The following is a 14,540-nucleotide window of genomic DNA, read 5'->3' as shown; positions in this document are numbered from 1 at the left end:
TCTAGAAACATGAAAAGAAACTTTAAAAAAAATAAAATAACAGCATTTGACCTAATTGAAATCATTTCTCTTAAGAGGACCCAAGCAAATACTTGAAGTTATATCACAACAGTGAAAACCCTAAAACGGCCATTATACCAGTCTAGGAAAGACACTTAAGCTGCCCATTTCAAGAGGTTTGTGGGAGACAAAACTCTAGAGAAAATTCAAAGACATCATATATGAACAGTCACTGTGACTGCAGGGGCAGTTGTGCTCAGTCTAGCAGTCTTTTCCTGCTGTAGGTCCTGTCAGTCAGTGGACGTCTGGAGGGCTGGTTGAACGGAGAGCGCTCCGCCTCAAACTCCACCCTCTTCTGAGACTGAGCTTCATCTGAAACGCACAACACAGGTTCAGCTGACAGGAACACATCTGTATGTGTTTAGACATATATACCAGTTCCCTGAAGCATACAGTACTGTGCAAGTCTTAGGCCACCGAAGAAAATGTTTAAAGCTATTTATCTCGGCATTAAGTGTTTATTTGCTTGTAAAACAATATATAAAACATTGGAATAAACACAAAAAGATTAATACAATAAAAAGTAATACAAATATCGTAAGAATAAAAAATAACAGTAACTGGCCATGGTGTAGGTTGGCAGTCTGAAGAGAATCTGAGACACTCTGTTAATTAAAAAAAAAAAACGTTATTGAATGATGGACCAAAATATGAATTTCTTGTTTTAAAAATAAGTTGATATTTTGTGTGGCCTCCCTTAGAGAATTGAAGCAATTCACTTTGGTACACTGCTGTGTCATTTTAGTAGTCCTGTGGTAAATGCTCCTTAAGCTTCTTGCAAGATTACAGATTTAATAATTATTATTCATGTTTATTTGTAATAACTATAATGTTGTATAGTGTCTTACGAGCACAAACACTTACTGTCCATATAGATAGCTTTAAACAATTTATTAGAGGGCTTAAGACACTTTTTCACAGTACTGTACATAAACAAGCCAAGAACAAAACATTATGGAGTTATGAATGACCATCACTAATCCCCCCCCCTCACCTTTAAAATTTGGAGTTCTCTTGGAGGCAGATCCGGATTTGCCCTTGAATAACATGGGTGACTGGGTAAGGGATAGTATCCCACTGGCAGACACTGGCTTCCTCACCTGAGAACTGGGTGAAGTCACCACTGTCAAAGGCAAAAAAAAGAGGGCAAAGAATAATCAATAACTAATCACATAATGAGTCCAAGAAGACTGCCAAAGGAATGACTTCTTGTGATCAAAATAGAGGGCCTACCTGACTGGACCTCCCCCTTCCCAGTAGCCGTGGACATTTCTTCATCGATCTCTGGGCCCAGGCTCTCTATCCAGTCCATGTCCTCCAGCTGGTCAATTGGAGATGATTCTGTTCTTTTAACTGGGGAGGGCCTCCTCTGATTGAACCTTAGGCTAAGTGGTGCAGCATTATTGGGTGGAAAGGGCTCCATTTCCTCAGTCTCCTGCATTTTGTAAACTCCCTCCAGCTCTGCATCCTCCAGCATCTCAAGCCCCTCCATCCACTGCTCCCCCTTCAGAGCTCGCTCCTTGGCCCCTACCACCCCTGTCTGGGCCCTCTTTTTGCGGGGCCAGCTGTTGAGGCTCTCTGGAGTGGACCTCCCCCTGCTCTGGGGGGAGGGGGAGAGAGGGATGACATCCGCCATGCCAAAAGGGGATACAGTTCCCCCAGGGTGCCTTGTGGGGGTGTAGGACTGGCATATGTATGTCTGGAGGCTTCCTTTCCCTGGTGTACTTTTAGCAGGGGTGCAGAGGGAGGGCGAGACACAGCCAGGATCCCTGTGTTTGGTGCAGAGAGCCAAAGGGCTGTCCATTTGGGAGGGTTTCACACCCATTGTGGGAGTCTGAGATCCGGATCTAGGACCACCATCAGTGGCCCCATCACCGTTACTGTAGGAGTCAGTGCGCCTAAACTTGAGCTTTGGGAGTCCAGATGCCTGCATCTCCAGTTCCACTTGGTAGGAAAGAGCATTTGAGGCTAGGATCTTTCTGCGACTGGGAGTTCTAGAAGTTCTTGGTGTTGAGAATCGCGGTGGTTCGTTGGAGTACCCCAGACGAGCTGCTGCCTCCCTTTGCCTGCGGTCAGGGGTTTGCCGAAAACCATAGCTTCTGCCAGGTGTGGCATCTCCTTCAGGAACTTGTGAGGACTCAGACAGTGGCTTAGACTCCTGTGAGTCTGACTGAGTAATCCCAGAAGATGCTGTGTCAATAGTCTCTGCACCTTTATCAGTGCTATCTGTGGTGGTTAGACTCTCATTGGACTGGGATCTCAGGTTCTGCCTGGTTCTTACCCTCACATTCTGGCAGGACCTGGTCCTGGTCAAACGGTTCCTGGGGGAAGATAAAGCGGCAGTATCTACAGTTTTGTTCAGCTGGGTTTTAATGGGAGTCTTTTGTAACGTTTCAAGCCTCACCAATGTGGTGGAATCCTTTATGGGTGTATATACGACTTTGTATGAGGACTCAATGTTACAGTCTTTGACAGGAGTTCCTCCAGAGCGAGTGAGCATGCGATGAGCAGGAGCAGGACTCTTTCTGGGGGTTCTGGTGTTTGGCGTGTCTGGGGAGGAGTAGTCTGGAGGAGGTGTGGAACCTGGGGAAGGAGATTTACGAGCTGCTGCCTCCCTTTGCTGGCGGTCAGGCGTTTGCCGAAAACCGTAGCTTTGACCAGGTATGGTATCCTGCAGCAGGCTAGGGGACTCGGTCGCCTTCCTGGAGAACCTAATGTTCATCTTGATGCCTCCAGTGAGCTGGGTGTTGACCACAGCAGCGTCAGAAATGTCATTGCTCTCATCCTCAGTGGTTGCTGTGCTGAACTGGGAAGAGTCAAAACATTGCAAGTCTGTTTGCGACCCTGACGCAGTCTCCCCTTCAGAAACTTGGGAGGACTCAGACAGTGGCTTAGACTCCTGGGAGTCCGACTGAGTAATCCCAGAAGATGCTGTGTCAATGGTCTCTGCACCTTTATCAGCGCTATCTGTGGCGGTTAAACTCTCACTGGACTGGGATCTCAGGTTCTGCCTGGTTCTTACCCTCACATTCTGGCAGGACCTGGTCCTGGTCAAACGGTTCCCGGAGGAAGACATAGCAGTGGTATCAACAGTTTTGTTTAGCTGGGTTTTAATGGGAGTCTTTTGTAACATTTCAAATCTTGCCAATGTAGTAGAATCCTTTGTGGGTGTATATACAACTTTGCATGACGAGTTGATGTTGGAGTCTTTGACAGGAGTTCCTCCAGAGCGAGTGAGCATGTGATGAGCAGGACCAGGGCTCTTTCTGGGGGTTCTGGTGTTTGGCGTGTGTGGGGAGCGGTCTGGAGGAGTTGTGGAACCTGGGGGAGGAGTGTTTTGGGTAATAATGACGGGGAGAGCTTGTTGATTTTTTACTGGTGTGGTCAGCTTTCTTAGAAGGCTCCCTGAAGACTTTTGACGGTCCTTTTTCTCTGGCGTCATCTCACTACCACCCACAGCAGAACTTTCTGGATTCCTTGATAGAGATGTTTGAGGGGAATGTCTTGGCATATTATGGACTTTTTCAGTGGTCTTGAAAACATGTACCTGTCTGTTTGGATTCCTGGGCGGACTGCAGAACTTGTTGGGTGTTCCCAAAAGCCTTGGTGAGCTTCGAGTCAAGAGATTAGGTGATTCTGGCACCTTGAAAGGTGTGTTTTCTGCAGGTCTAGGTTTTCCTGGCGATTGTGACCAACTCACGCTCTTCTTTGGGGTTCTAGAACAGGGACTCTGGAGCAGGCGAGCTCCAGCAGGTGACATACAATCCAGCAAGGTCTTGATTGGTGTCCTCAGAATGCCTTTGAGAGGGCTTTCTTTCTGCGGGGTCTCTATTAACTGGCTCCTCCTAGCTGGAGATCTGTATGGGCTGCCTCTAAGCATCATTCCTCCGTGCCAAGAGGGCCCTGCCACTGGGCTTTCTGTGACAGAGTAAGTCTGGACCCTGGAGGACTGAGGAGTCTTTGGGGTTCTGGGCGTGCGGCTTCCTCTAGCAGAATATCCATGTTTACCTGGAGACTTTGTTGGGGTTTTCTTTGGACTCTGTCAGAGCAAGATAATACACATTTCCTATTAGTATATCTAATGACTAAGCATTACAATCCTGGTAGGAGGAAATGTAAATCTGGTCTATGAGACAACCAAAGGAAGTAAATGGAAGGGTTACCTCAAAGACTTCAGAGTCTCTGGACAGCTTTCTCCGGCTTGCCCTGGCTGCATTGGTCTCTGAAGAGGTGGCGAAACAGCCAGGGGACCGGGTGGCCCCAAACAGAAGACGCACAGGAGACCGGATGGGCCGCAGGTCAACCACATCTTTAACAGTTAATGAGAGAGAGACATTTAGAGACTTAAAATATTACTTACAGCCACAATGGGTGCGTTAAGTAGCTGAGCGCTCACTCTTAGAATGCTCACGTGGAGCGCTGAGCGTTTTTTAAAACCACTTAATGGTCTGCTATAACCGAGCGCTGAGTTGCTAGGAGACAAGAACTTTTCACCTGTTGTCAATCATGTGTGATTACCGAGCAGCGTCCCAACGATTCCCAAGCCAAAACGCGCCCCTTGTCTTTTTTTGCTCAGGTGATGATTATGATGTGGTGTTTGGCTCAAACAGATCATAGTTCAAAACTGCTCACTTGTGCTCTGAGCAGATCAGTCTGAGCGTAACTGAGCAATCCGTTAAGTGAATTCTGATCACTGATCGCTCAGCTACTTAACGCACCCAATGTATCTGCCAGTTGTGTTGTATGATGTCATCTCCACTCACCCATTTTGTTGTCGCTGAGAGGATTCTGGGACGAGGACAACGCCCTATCTAGGTTTCGCGAGCGAGGTTGAGAGCTTGAATAGAAGCTAGAATGTCTCCTGGCAAAGTTCTTTATCCTTGGACTCCTCCTAAGCTCTGTTATGACAGTGATGTAGGAAGTCGTATTATTCATGTGGGTGAACATTTGCGAGCTACGTAGAAATGGACATTTTCATAAACATAGTAAGCATTGATCATCAATCACTCACCTTCTGCAGGCTTCACAGGAGACTCCTCCACTATGCACTCTTCAGTTGGAACGGACCTCCTGAAATTTTTGTGAAGGTCAATTTCATTGACTCTCTTATTCTTTTATTTAGAATAGCAAGAGAATACTTCCGATGAGTCACTGCTCTACTGAAATCAATCAAACCATCAAGGCTTATTGACAGACGGTACAACTAACCTGCCCATTTTCTGCCTGTACAGCAAACGATTGGACACCTGCTTGTGAAGTGGCGTCTCTGTCACTTTCTTTGTCAGTAGTTTGTATCGTTCTGAAAAGGCAGATTTCCTCAATGAGCACAAATGCTTATGACACAAACATGTAGGGATGCGCCGATCTGACTGGCATAGATCAGAACCAGACAGTTTTGCCCTTTAACACGCGACCGGTAACTGCGCAACTAATGGTTATTTATGCATGTTATTTAACAACAAAAAAACATCATCATCGGAATCGGCCATCTTGATTGCAAAAAAACAGCAATCGGGACCAGCCATACAAATTGGCGTGCACCCCTACCAAAATTCTATCAAATTTGCTATGGATACCATCCACCATACCACTGAAACTGTAATGTAATATAAAAGTTTTTACCGCCACACTCTGTATCAAAGTTTTTACCTCCACACTCTGTATCTTGGGAGCGCTTGCGCTTCAGTCCCTCCACAGCAGAGACAGATTGGCTCCTGGGCATCTTGGCTTTCTTGGAGGATGAGACGCCATCCTGGTTGAACAGGTTTCTCCTGACCTTGGTGACCTCTGCGGAAAACCACATCGTAGATATATATGAGAAAACAGTTGATGGTCTTATAGAGGACGTGGACTACGATAAGGATATACTAGACCTTGTGTTGCTTGATTCTGAGGTGGTAGTGCTGGCTCTGCCACCGGTTTCTCCACAGGAACACAGAGCGTAGGTTTGCCCTGTTCATAGAAGGCAAGGCAAGGCAAGTTTATTTATATAGCACATTTCAGCCACAGGGCAATTCAAGGTGCTTTACATGAGACAAGATAGAACATGAAATGATGTAGGTTAGATTTCGGGCTGTGGTGATTAAATAGTGCCATACAGAGGACAGACTATATAAAACCCAACATAGGCAGAAGACAAAAACAAGTTCACAGTAAACATGTCTCCCATCCATGATGCATGTTTCTTTGTGGCGATGATGTAGTGGAAACATGGAATTTCACTTTGAATTAATATGATAGGATTCTCATATAGGTTAGTCTAACATGCAAAACAAGGATTAAACAAGCCAGGAAGCTTTTACATATTGAAACTGTGTGGATTTGAAAAGTAGAAGTGTCCATGAGTAGAATACTGAAACAAAGCATAGTTTCAGTGTTCAAAGCATAATGTATTGGCAATGGGGGAAAAAATTATTCTAATGAGTACCCTTAGACATAAGCTCTAATCATCTCATGTGGAAGATGACAAGACAGTCTGTCAAACAAGCTGATACACGCATGCACACACACTATTAGCCACCAGATTCAATCATCATCATCATCATCGAAGTTAAGCTTCATCATGTGTACCCCTTGCTATGATGTCAGAGAACACCCACTGACAACCCTCCTCTGGGCATGACCAAACTGTTGATGGCTGGACACTATGCCCCTACGCGGATGTTTCAGAGAAAAGACAAATAATTCTCATAATGGTCTTGGATGTCACAAAGGGAACAGTGTCAGCTCAACTCACCGCTCTGGTGGATTTTCTGGGCATCTCTATCTGCCGGAGACTCTGGGACGATTCGGTCATGCTTCGATGACGAGTGAGCATCCCGCCCCTGAAAGACATTAGGGGAGAGTCAGGTCACACTTTACAATATGGGTCACAAAAAACATTAGTTAACTGTTAACTAATGCTTATTTAGGGTTAGGTTAAGTTACTAATGTTAATTAATACCTTAGTTAAGGTTAGGGTTAGGTGAATTAACCTTAGTTAACATAAATAACATTAGTAAATGGTTAATAGAGACATTAGTTAACTGTTAATTAATGCTTAATAATGCATTAACTAACTCTTATTAATGTACCCTTATTGTAAAGTGTTACCATATAACCGTCCACATTCCTTAAATTCTATATCCATCAACACATTGCTATGTGCAAGGTAAACACAAGCCGAGTCCGCCTCATGTGTGTCCCGCCCGGGCGTCTCACCTCCTCTTGCCGGGGGAGCGGTCTCGGAGGTCCTGCAGGCCCTCCTCGCCGACCGAGGCCAGGCTGTGGGCGGCGGAGGACGAGGGAGACAGGCTGTCCTTGGCCACAGACTCGTCGCTAAGGAAGTCGGTGGGCAACACGGCCAGCAGGGACTCTGGCAGCTGGGTGCCCAGGCTGTGATAAACATCTGCTATCATCCTGGGGATGGCCGTCAGGAACCTGGTGGAGGACAAACAACGTAGAGAGTTCAGGGTGCATCCCAATAGCCCGTGGCTCTTAGGCCTTGCCCTGGCTTCATCCTAACCTATTTAAATAAACTGAGTGGGTGAGAGAGATATCCTAACTGCCCTGTCCTGTGGCTTCGACTGAATGTGAAGAAAGTAAAAAAAGGCTTTAATGGAACATAGTGATCGGCGTAACGTTGAAATTCAAGAGCGAGACACCCCTACCCAGGAAGGACTTGATCCTGCAGGAACCTGGCGAGGTACACTGGGTCTTTGGTTAGGGAGATGATCCTCAACATATCAGCAACCTAGATTTAACAAGGAAAAATAAGCCAGCGTCTCCATTTCCTCTAGTAATGCTGTAGCAGGTTTCCTGGGTATCTACGGGGACATCTATGTCCTAGGAACATCTCCCACCTCCTCCACCAGCTGCTCCACATCCAGCGAGTCAGAGGGCTCGGTGGGACCCAGTCTGCACATCTCGAACCTGAGCACTGCCTGGAGCTGGCACCTGAGAGAGAGACGGCAGCGTCGTACGGTGACTGTGTTGTCCGAAACATTGCTTTCCAACGTGTTCAAAGCTAATGTGGGACCAATGAAGGGAAACTCTATTAGCAGCAATAGGACTCACTCTCTAACTTTGCTCTCGGCATCAGGGGTGTTTGCGTAAAACTGGCGGATGGACTTGCTGGACTTGAGCAGGCATCGCTGGACAAACAGGGAGGTCTGCACCTGCCAGGCAGAGAGAGACATGTCAAACATACACATGCCAATATGTCACTATGTCCTAAAACACTGATTGCAGGTAGCGGTGTTGCTAGTTGAACTAGTAAAGCCCAATTGACCTTATTCACACGGCGGCCATTTCTCTCTTACGTCACGCTCAGGGTGGGAGAATGCGGAAGTATCTATAGACCATATCAATCAATCAAAGCTTTATTTGTATAGCGTATAGTACAAGTTCGTTATAAAAATAACACTTCAACATTCGAAATAGTCAGAAATAACATCCAGAATACACTACTGGAATTACAAACTCATGATTACCGGACTCTGATTGTTTTTCACCGCGGTAGTTTTCACGTTATGAAATACATAGGAGCGCATTAGTCATCAGCTCATTCCCGTCCATGTATTTCATAACGTGAAAACTATCGCGGTGAAAAACAGAGTCCGGTAATCATGAGTTTGTAATTCCAGTAGTGTATTCTGACTATTATTTCTGACTATTTTGAATCTTGAAGTGTTATTTTTATAACAAACTTGTACTGTATGGTCTATGGACACTTACGCATTCTCCAACCCTGAGCGTGATGTAAGAGAGAAATGGCCTCCGTGTGAATAAGGTCAATAGGGTGGATTGAGATAATTTCCTATAGAAACCGATGAGGGGGGAAGTGTAGATAAAGGTTCCCAGTCTTACCATCAGGTCTGGATTGGGCGTCAGGAAGGTTTTCACCGCAGTAAGGAGCTGCTGGGCCCCAGTGAGGAGCGAGTCGTCTCTTTCCACCACGGTCTTGTCATAACTGGACTTCAGGTAGGACAGCAGCTCCTCCTCACTCCTGAAGTCTGGACAGTGAAGGAGAGAAGAAGGATAGCATTGGTTGTGTTATTCAATGACCAGAAAACTGTTTAAGATATACATGCAGGCCTACATTTATGATATATGACACATTTTCCTTTATCAGTAAATTGCATATCTCAATGTCAATACTGTAATTTCCACTCGGAGATCAATGAAGTACCCACCTACCTCACGAGCGTGAATGTGTTTATTGTAACTCTTACTGAGGGTGTTGGGTCCTCCAGTCTTGCTCCTGTCCCCAGACCGTCTCTTCCCCAGCCTCTCCGGCCCCCGGCTCTCGGACCCCTGGGGTTCGCTCTCCGCCTGGTTCTTCTGGGCCTCCTTCGCGTTCAGTCGGGCCACGTTGAGCATCTGCAGAGAGCGGCTCATCGTCTTCATCTTCTGTCTCACCGGTGTGCGCTGGGCGCCACCTACAGGCGAGGGGAGAGAATTACAGGTGAGGGAATGAGAGAATGGACGCTCAGAGCTATTACTGCCAGAAAAATTCTAGTCTGTTGCCATCTGTCGAGGAGTGTCTATAATACACCTACAGGCCTCTTATTGCCCATGGAGGTCCAGGTTCATCGATGTGACTCCCTGTAAGCACTGATCACTACTTATAAAAGTCTACAATTCAATTAATACCTCAATTCAAACACTCAAAGGTAGAACACAGCCACTACCCACCTGTACCCAAGCCACATTCAACTTCTTCAAAAGGAGCAACATAACACAGCGTGTAGACATGAAAACATAAGATGGCTTACGTTTCTTGCCCTTCTTGTCAGTGAGGCCCTGTGAGGTGTGGTAGAGTTCGGCCAGGCTGCTGACCAGGTCCAGTTGGGTATCAGACAGCTCCTCTCGCTGGCCAACCTCCTCCTCCACCTCTGGGACTGCATGCAGTAGCCTGGATACATAGAAGCAAATCAACAAATACACTGAGAAGACAGACAGTGGCCCTGTACAGAGCTCAGCTGCACCTCTTTCCACGTCAAAGACAAACAGTTTCTTTTTGAAATCTATTCTGTATCGTGTTCAAAGATACTTCCATATCTCAAACATACTTTCACTATCTGCTGTGATTAGACTAATAACCAAATAAAAACATGTGGGGGGCCTACCTCATTGACTCCATGAGGTGAGAGCTGACTCCTGATTGGTCTGAATGAGGGAACCAGCCCTCAACCAGGCCTGTTGTTAGTGGGCTGGACCAATGACTAAGCTCCTGCTGCGCCCAATCAGGCACCTGGGGATCGTTTCCACGGGCTGAGGAACAAGGACAGGGAAATGCACAAAAATCTTTTTTATTGGTCACCAAGAGTGTATATAATTTACAAAAAAGGACCCATGCAGATACCCGTGCCAAATATGAATGCTGTCAGGTTGACGGTCTGAGGAAAGTCCGGACAGACAGACAGACAGACAGGCAGGCCACCGGACAGACCGAGAGTGGCTCATTTATGTGTTAGATATACAGTAGGTTTAAAAGGAATTGCAAATCACTGCATTCAGTTTTTTTTACATTTTTGTGATTTTTCCACAGCGTCCCAACTTTTTTTTTTAAATTGGGGTTTGTATATTCCCTAACCATTCATCCCTCATCCCCTCAATCATTCATTCATCCATCCATTCACCCCTCTGTATCTTACCATCCCCACTCTCTCCTTCACGCTCCATGATGTCATAGACCACTCCCAGAACGGCGCTCACGACATCGGGCAGGTCGGCGGACGTCTCGGGGGCGGCGGGGACGATGACATCAGCGGTCAGAGCATCGCGGTCATGGGCGACGGCGGGCTGGAGGACCGTGAGCAGGGCGGCGGAGGACGACAGGGGGGACAGGACCGCGGAGTAGACCAGGCCGCCGTCACTCACCTCAGCAAACTGGAGAGGCATGACACAGAGGAGGTTAGGGGAGGGAAGGGGCTCGCTTTTCTGTGCACGACACAAAGCTGGAAAACTGTAAGCAAACATAAGTCTGATGTGATGTTTATTTTTAGAACAGTAATGTCACTTTTTCCGTCATTAGAGCAGTCATGTTACTTGTTCTAGGTTTGTTCTAACTCCCCTCTATTCTGCTCAAAATTCTCAATTGGATTGACAGAATAACTGACATAATGGCATGTTCTCATGACACCTTGCATGAAATCAACATAGCATGTTGACAGTCAAACATGTCTCAGGTTCCACATATCTCAATGCTCTCTCACATATGGTATTACTGTAGTGTCAGAAATGTAGTTCAGACAAAACCAGTAGGGATGCACCGATGCATCAGCCGAACATCGGCATCGGCCGATGTTGGCCTTGTTAACTGCCATCGGCAAATAAAATGCCATTCACCGATGGCAGTGGCCGATGTTATGTCGCAACAATTACGGCTTTTTTTTGTTGCGAAACGTAGCCTACCCAGCTGCAGATTCGGAGAAGATCCGTGACGTAATGCCGCAAACGCACGTGTAGTTTGCTTTCATGGTATGATAAATCATACCTTCAGGCCGTTTCCATTCCAGCTACACTGTGAATACGTCGTTTTGCTTTGCACAAAAATTTATAGCCTAAACTTAAAATATGATGCCAGAAATAGTTCACACCTAGATAAAGGTAGCCTACCTATTATGCAACTGTGAAAAATTGGCGTTTTGGAACCAAACACTTAATTTCTTTGTTTCCCTGGAACAAAAGGGGGAATAAAAATAAAATAAAATAAACATCAGCCATCGGCCGGATTGTTATTTTAAACATCGGCATTGGCCCAGAATTTTACAAATCGGTGCATCCCTAAAAACCAGGCCTATACGGGCCTAAATGTTAGCGTTTGGGCTTTTTGTTTTGACAGTACTTTCTACAAAGTGAGTAGAGAGAGAGAAGGTTTCAGTATGTGATAAAGAAAAGAGTGTCCGTTTTTGCATTTCGTTTTATATGACCTTTTATGTGTTGCACTTTGTCTTGATGCTTTTAATGTCTCATGTAAAGCACTTTGAATTGCCTTGTTGCTGAAATGTGCTATACAAATAAACTTGCCTTGCCTTGCCTACAATACTGTAATGCAGGCTTACCATATGTAGACCCTGAGTGGAGAGCTCGGTCAACAGGTGTCGGAAGGCAGTCTGGTCGCAGGAACTATGCAGCACCCAGGACTCTGAGGAGGCCTCGGGGAGAGAGTGGGCGACCCGGCCCTGGACCACTCCCTTCAGACACACCTCCACCGGCGTTGGGAGGAGCCTCTGTCTCCTCGCTACCGGCTCCAATGACACACGGCAGCTCTGGGGGGCTTCGCCTGGGTAGGGGCAAAACATAACAGAAGAATAATTAGAACAAACAAAAAAATCACACATATTCTATCTACAGACATCAGTCAGATGCAGTTAGGTGAATTGCATATTGTATGTGAGCGGTTTTTCAGCTTTTTGTGATGTTTGATGGCAGTTATCAAAGGTGGCTATTCATCCATGAGGTGAAAGGTCACGTTCAAGGTTCACAAACCTTTCTCCCATCGTAGAACTCCTTCCAGGACAGGGAAAGCCAGGCGGTACTGTTGCTCAGAGGACAACAAGTATCCGAGGCAGGAGTCCAGGGGGAAAGCTTCCCTCCCGACCGCCGCGACCGGAGAGCCGAGGCCAGAGTCCAGCTCTGACTGAGCGTGGGAGGCTTTCTGGGGACAGCACAGGTTCAGCAGGGCGTCCATGGGAACCAGTCTACCCCCCACCTGCCTCAACGCCTCAGCTAGCCTGTCTGACCCCAGGTGGTCCTCACTTTTCACCACCTGGAGAAAGACAAAAGTGACACGACAGTATTACATGACGCTGCGTTATGTGTATAACATTACTGGTCACTCTATCCCAAGTGGTTGAATGTTAGAACTGTCTTGCTACTAACCTGGAGGTAAGGACTGCTGTCAACCCAGTGAAGGACAACTTTCCGTTGGACCAACATTGTGGTGAGTCCCTTGGGTAGGATGAGGTCTGAAATGTCTGCTTCACGGTCTGGGAGAGAGAGGTATTCACCCATCTCTGCCCTGGAGTGAGGACACTCAGACATGAGAAATAGCACATTTCTCCCAGCACCTGACAGGTCCTCCTCCAGTTTGTTAGAACTCTCTCCAGCTTGATTTGACCTCCTAGGTCTCAATGACAGTTTGGTGGGGGAAGTTATGTCCGGTCTGTCCCATTGGAAATCCAGCAGAGCCTCTTTCAGTGCGTTCTGTATGGAACCAGCCGGGTTGACATGTTGTTTTTGCTGAGCAGCAGTGGCTGTCTTCTCTCGTGCGTCCAGCTTGGATTGAAACTCCACCTCAAAATCTTCAAAAGTTTTGTCTCGTAGTTCTTTGAAATCCGAGCCTCTGGATATGAGGTTCGCACTGCGTCCAGCCCTGGATTTAATGAATTTGTAACCCCATCGCACCTTCTCGAATCCATACTTGTATCCGAAATGAAGCAGAATTCGTAGAACTCCTTGCTTCAAAGGATGGTTTTTTATGGAATCGTGTCCTGATTTTCGAAAATCGATATCAATGACAAAAACTACGTTGTGCAACGCCATTGCTGGAACACAACACCCGACCCATTTACATCAATACTTCGCCTGCATGCTACGGGACAACAACCTTATAACGCTCCAGAAATGGGCAGAAACGTGCAGAAACTTAAGCCGCGAAGACGTGAGGAAGAATACGTTATAGCAGATAGAGTACATACACATATAACATATATTTGTTGTATGTGAACTCATTAATTATTACATAGCTGGTTGATAAGCATAAGATTCGCCATTTTCCTGTCAACGCTTCGCGCTCCTTCATCGAAGTCCCACCTCTTTGCCGTGATTGGCAGTATCGCCTTGAGTCTGCACTCTCATTCGCTCGATTGCTCTCATTTCTGATTGGATGGATGCAACTGTACGTAACGTCAAATTAAGAACATCGATTGGAAAGAAAAGCTTGATTGACACGTTGCATCTGTATTTAAACTTTTAAAGTGATGTTTTACATTTTTACATTATAAAACACACCCACATACAGAAACAGTAGCATACCTAATGAGCACTCATGAGAGGTGACACCTTTATGTTTCATATTCATATATGTTTCATCAAATACCTATTTCTGATTTCATGTATTGCTTTTGAACTAGTTATGCTACAGAATTATTATGTTGCCCCCTCTTGTGGTGAAAATATATAATTCATTCTGTTCATACAAGTTCTGTAGCAAGGCCAATATAGTTACTTCCCACATACTCATATAACACAAGCAGCAGTCCTCTTAATTTCACACACTCCTCCCCTCACTTTATTCAAACTCTGTTCTTAGCCTACATCAATTAGAAGGTTTGGCCTACTTTTTGCTCTACATAATTAAAATTGAGATACTTTACATATTATGGCATCACATCTACTGCATCGTAGTTATTTAGCACTTTTAACACTTTTATCCAATGTCCGGTCCAATGTCATGACCTTGAATCCTTTTCCTCCCATGCTCCCTGCACCAA

At 46.0% G+C, this 14,540-nt stretch overlaps 1 protein-coding gene across 1 annotated transcript; it reads right to left on the bottom strand.

Moving 5' to 3' along the window:
• Positions 1–243: 243 nt before the first annotated feature.
• Positions 244–13,590, bottom strand: ticrr (TopBP1-interacting, checkpoint, and replication regulator; the record flags this gene model as incomplete). Its single annotated transcript, XM_084451372.1, has 22 exons — positions 244–372; positions 1,055–1,183; positions 1,294–4,099; positions 4,224–4,369; positions 4,824–4,958; positions 5,072–5,130; positions 5,269–5,359; positions 5,710–5,847; positions 5,934–6,012; positions 6,797–6,884; positions 7,261–7,479; positions 7,710–7,792; positions 7,902–7,995; positions 8,116–8,216; positions 8,908–9,053; positions 9,273–9,479; positions 9,816–9,955; positions 10,170–10,314; positions 10,698–10,932; positions 12,108–12,328; positions 12,535–12,814; positions 12,928–13,590. 22 exons carry the CDS (start codon positions 13,588–13,590, stop codon positions 257–259), a joined length of 6,321 nt encoding a protein of 2,106 aa, XP_084307498.1. The 3' UTR covers positions 244–256.
• Positions 13,591–14,540: the final 950 nt, after the last annotated feature.

The sequence above is a fragment of the Borostomias antarcticus genome (assembly GCF_949987555.1).
Source record: "Borostomias antarcticus genome assembly, chromosome: 16".
Lineage (NCBI taxonomy): Eukaryota > Metazoa > Chordata > Actinopteri > Stomiiformes > Stomiidae > Borostomias > Borostomias antarcticus.
The sequence above is the reverse complement of the archived record's forward strand: the minus strand, read 5'-3'. Positions and strand labels throughout refer to the sequence as shown.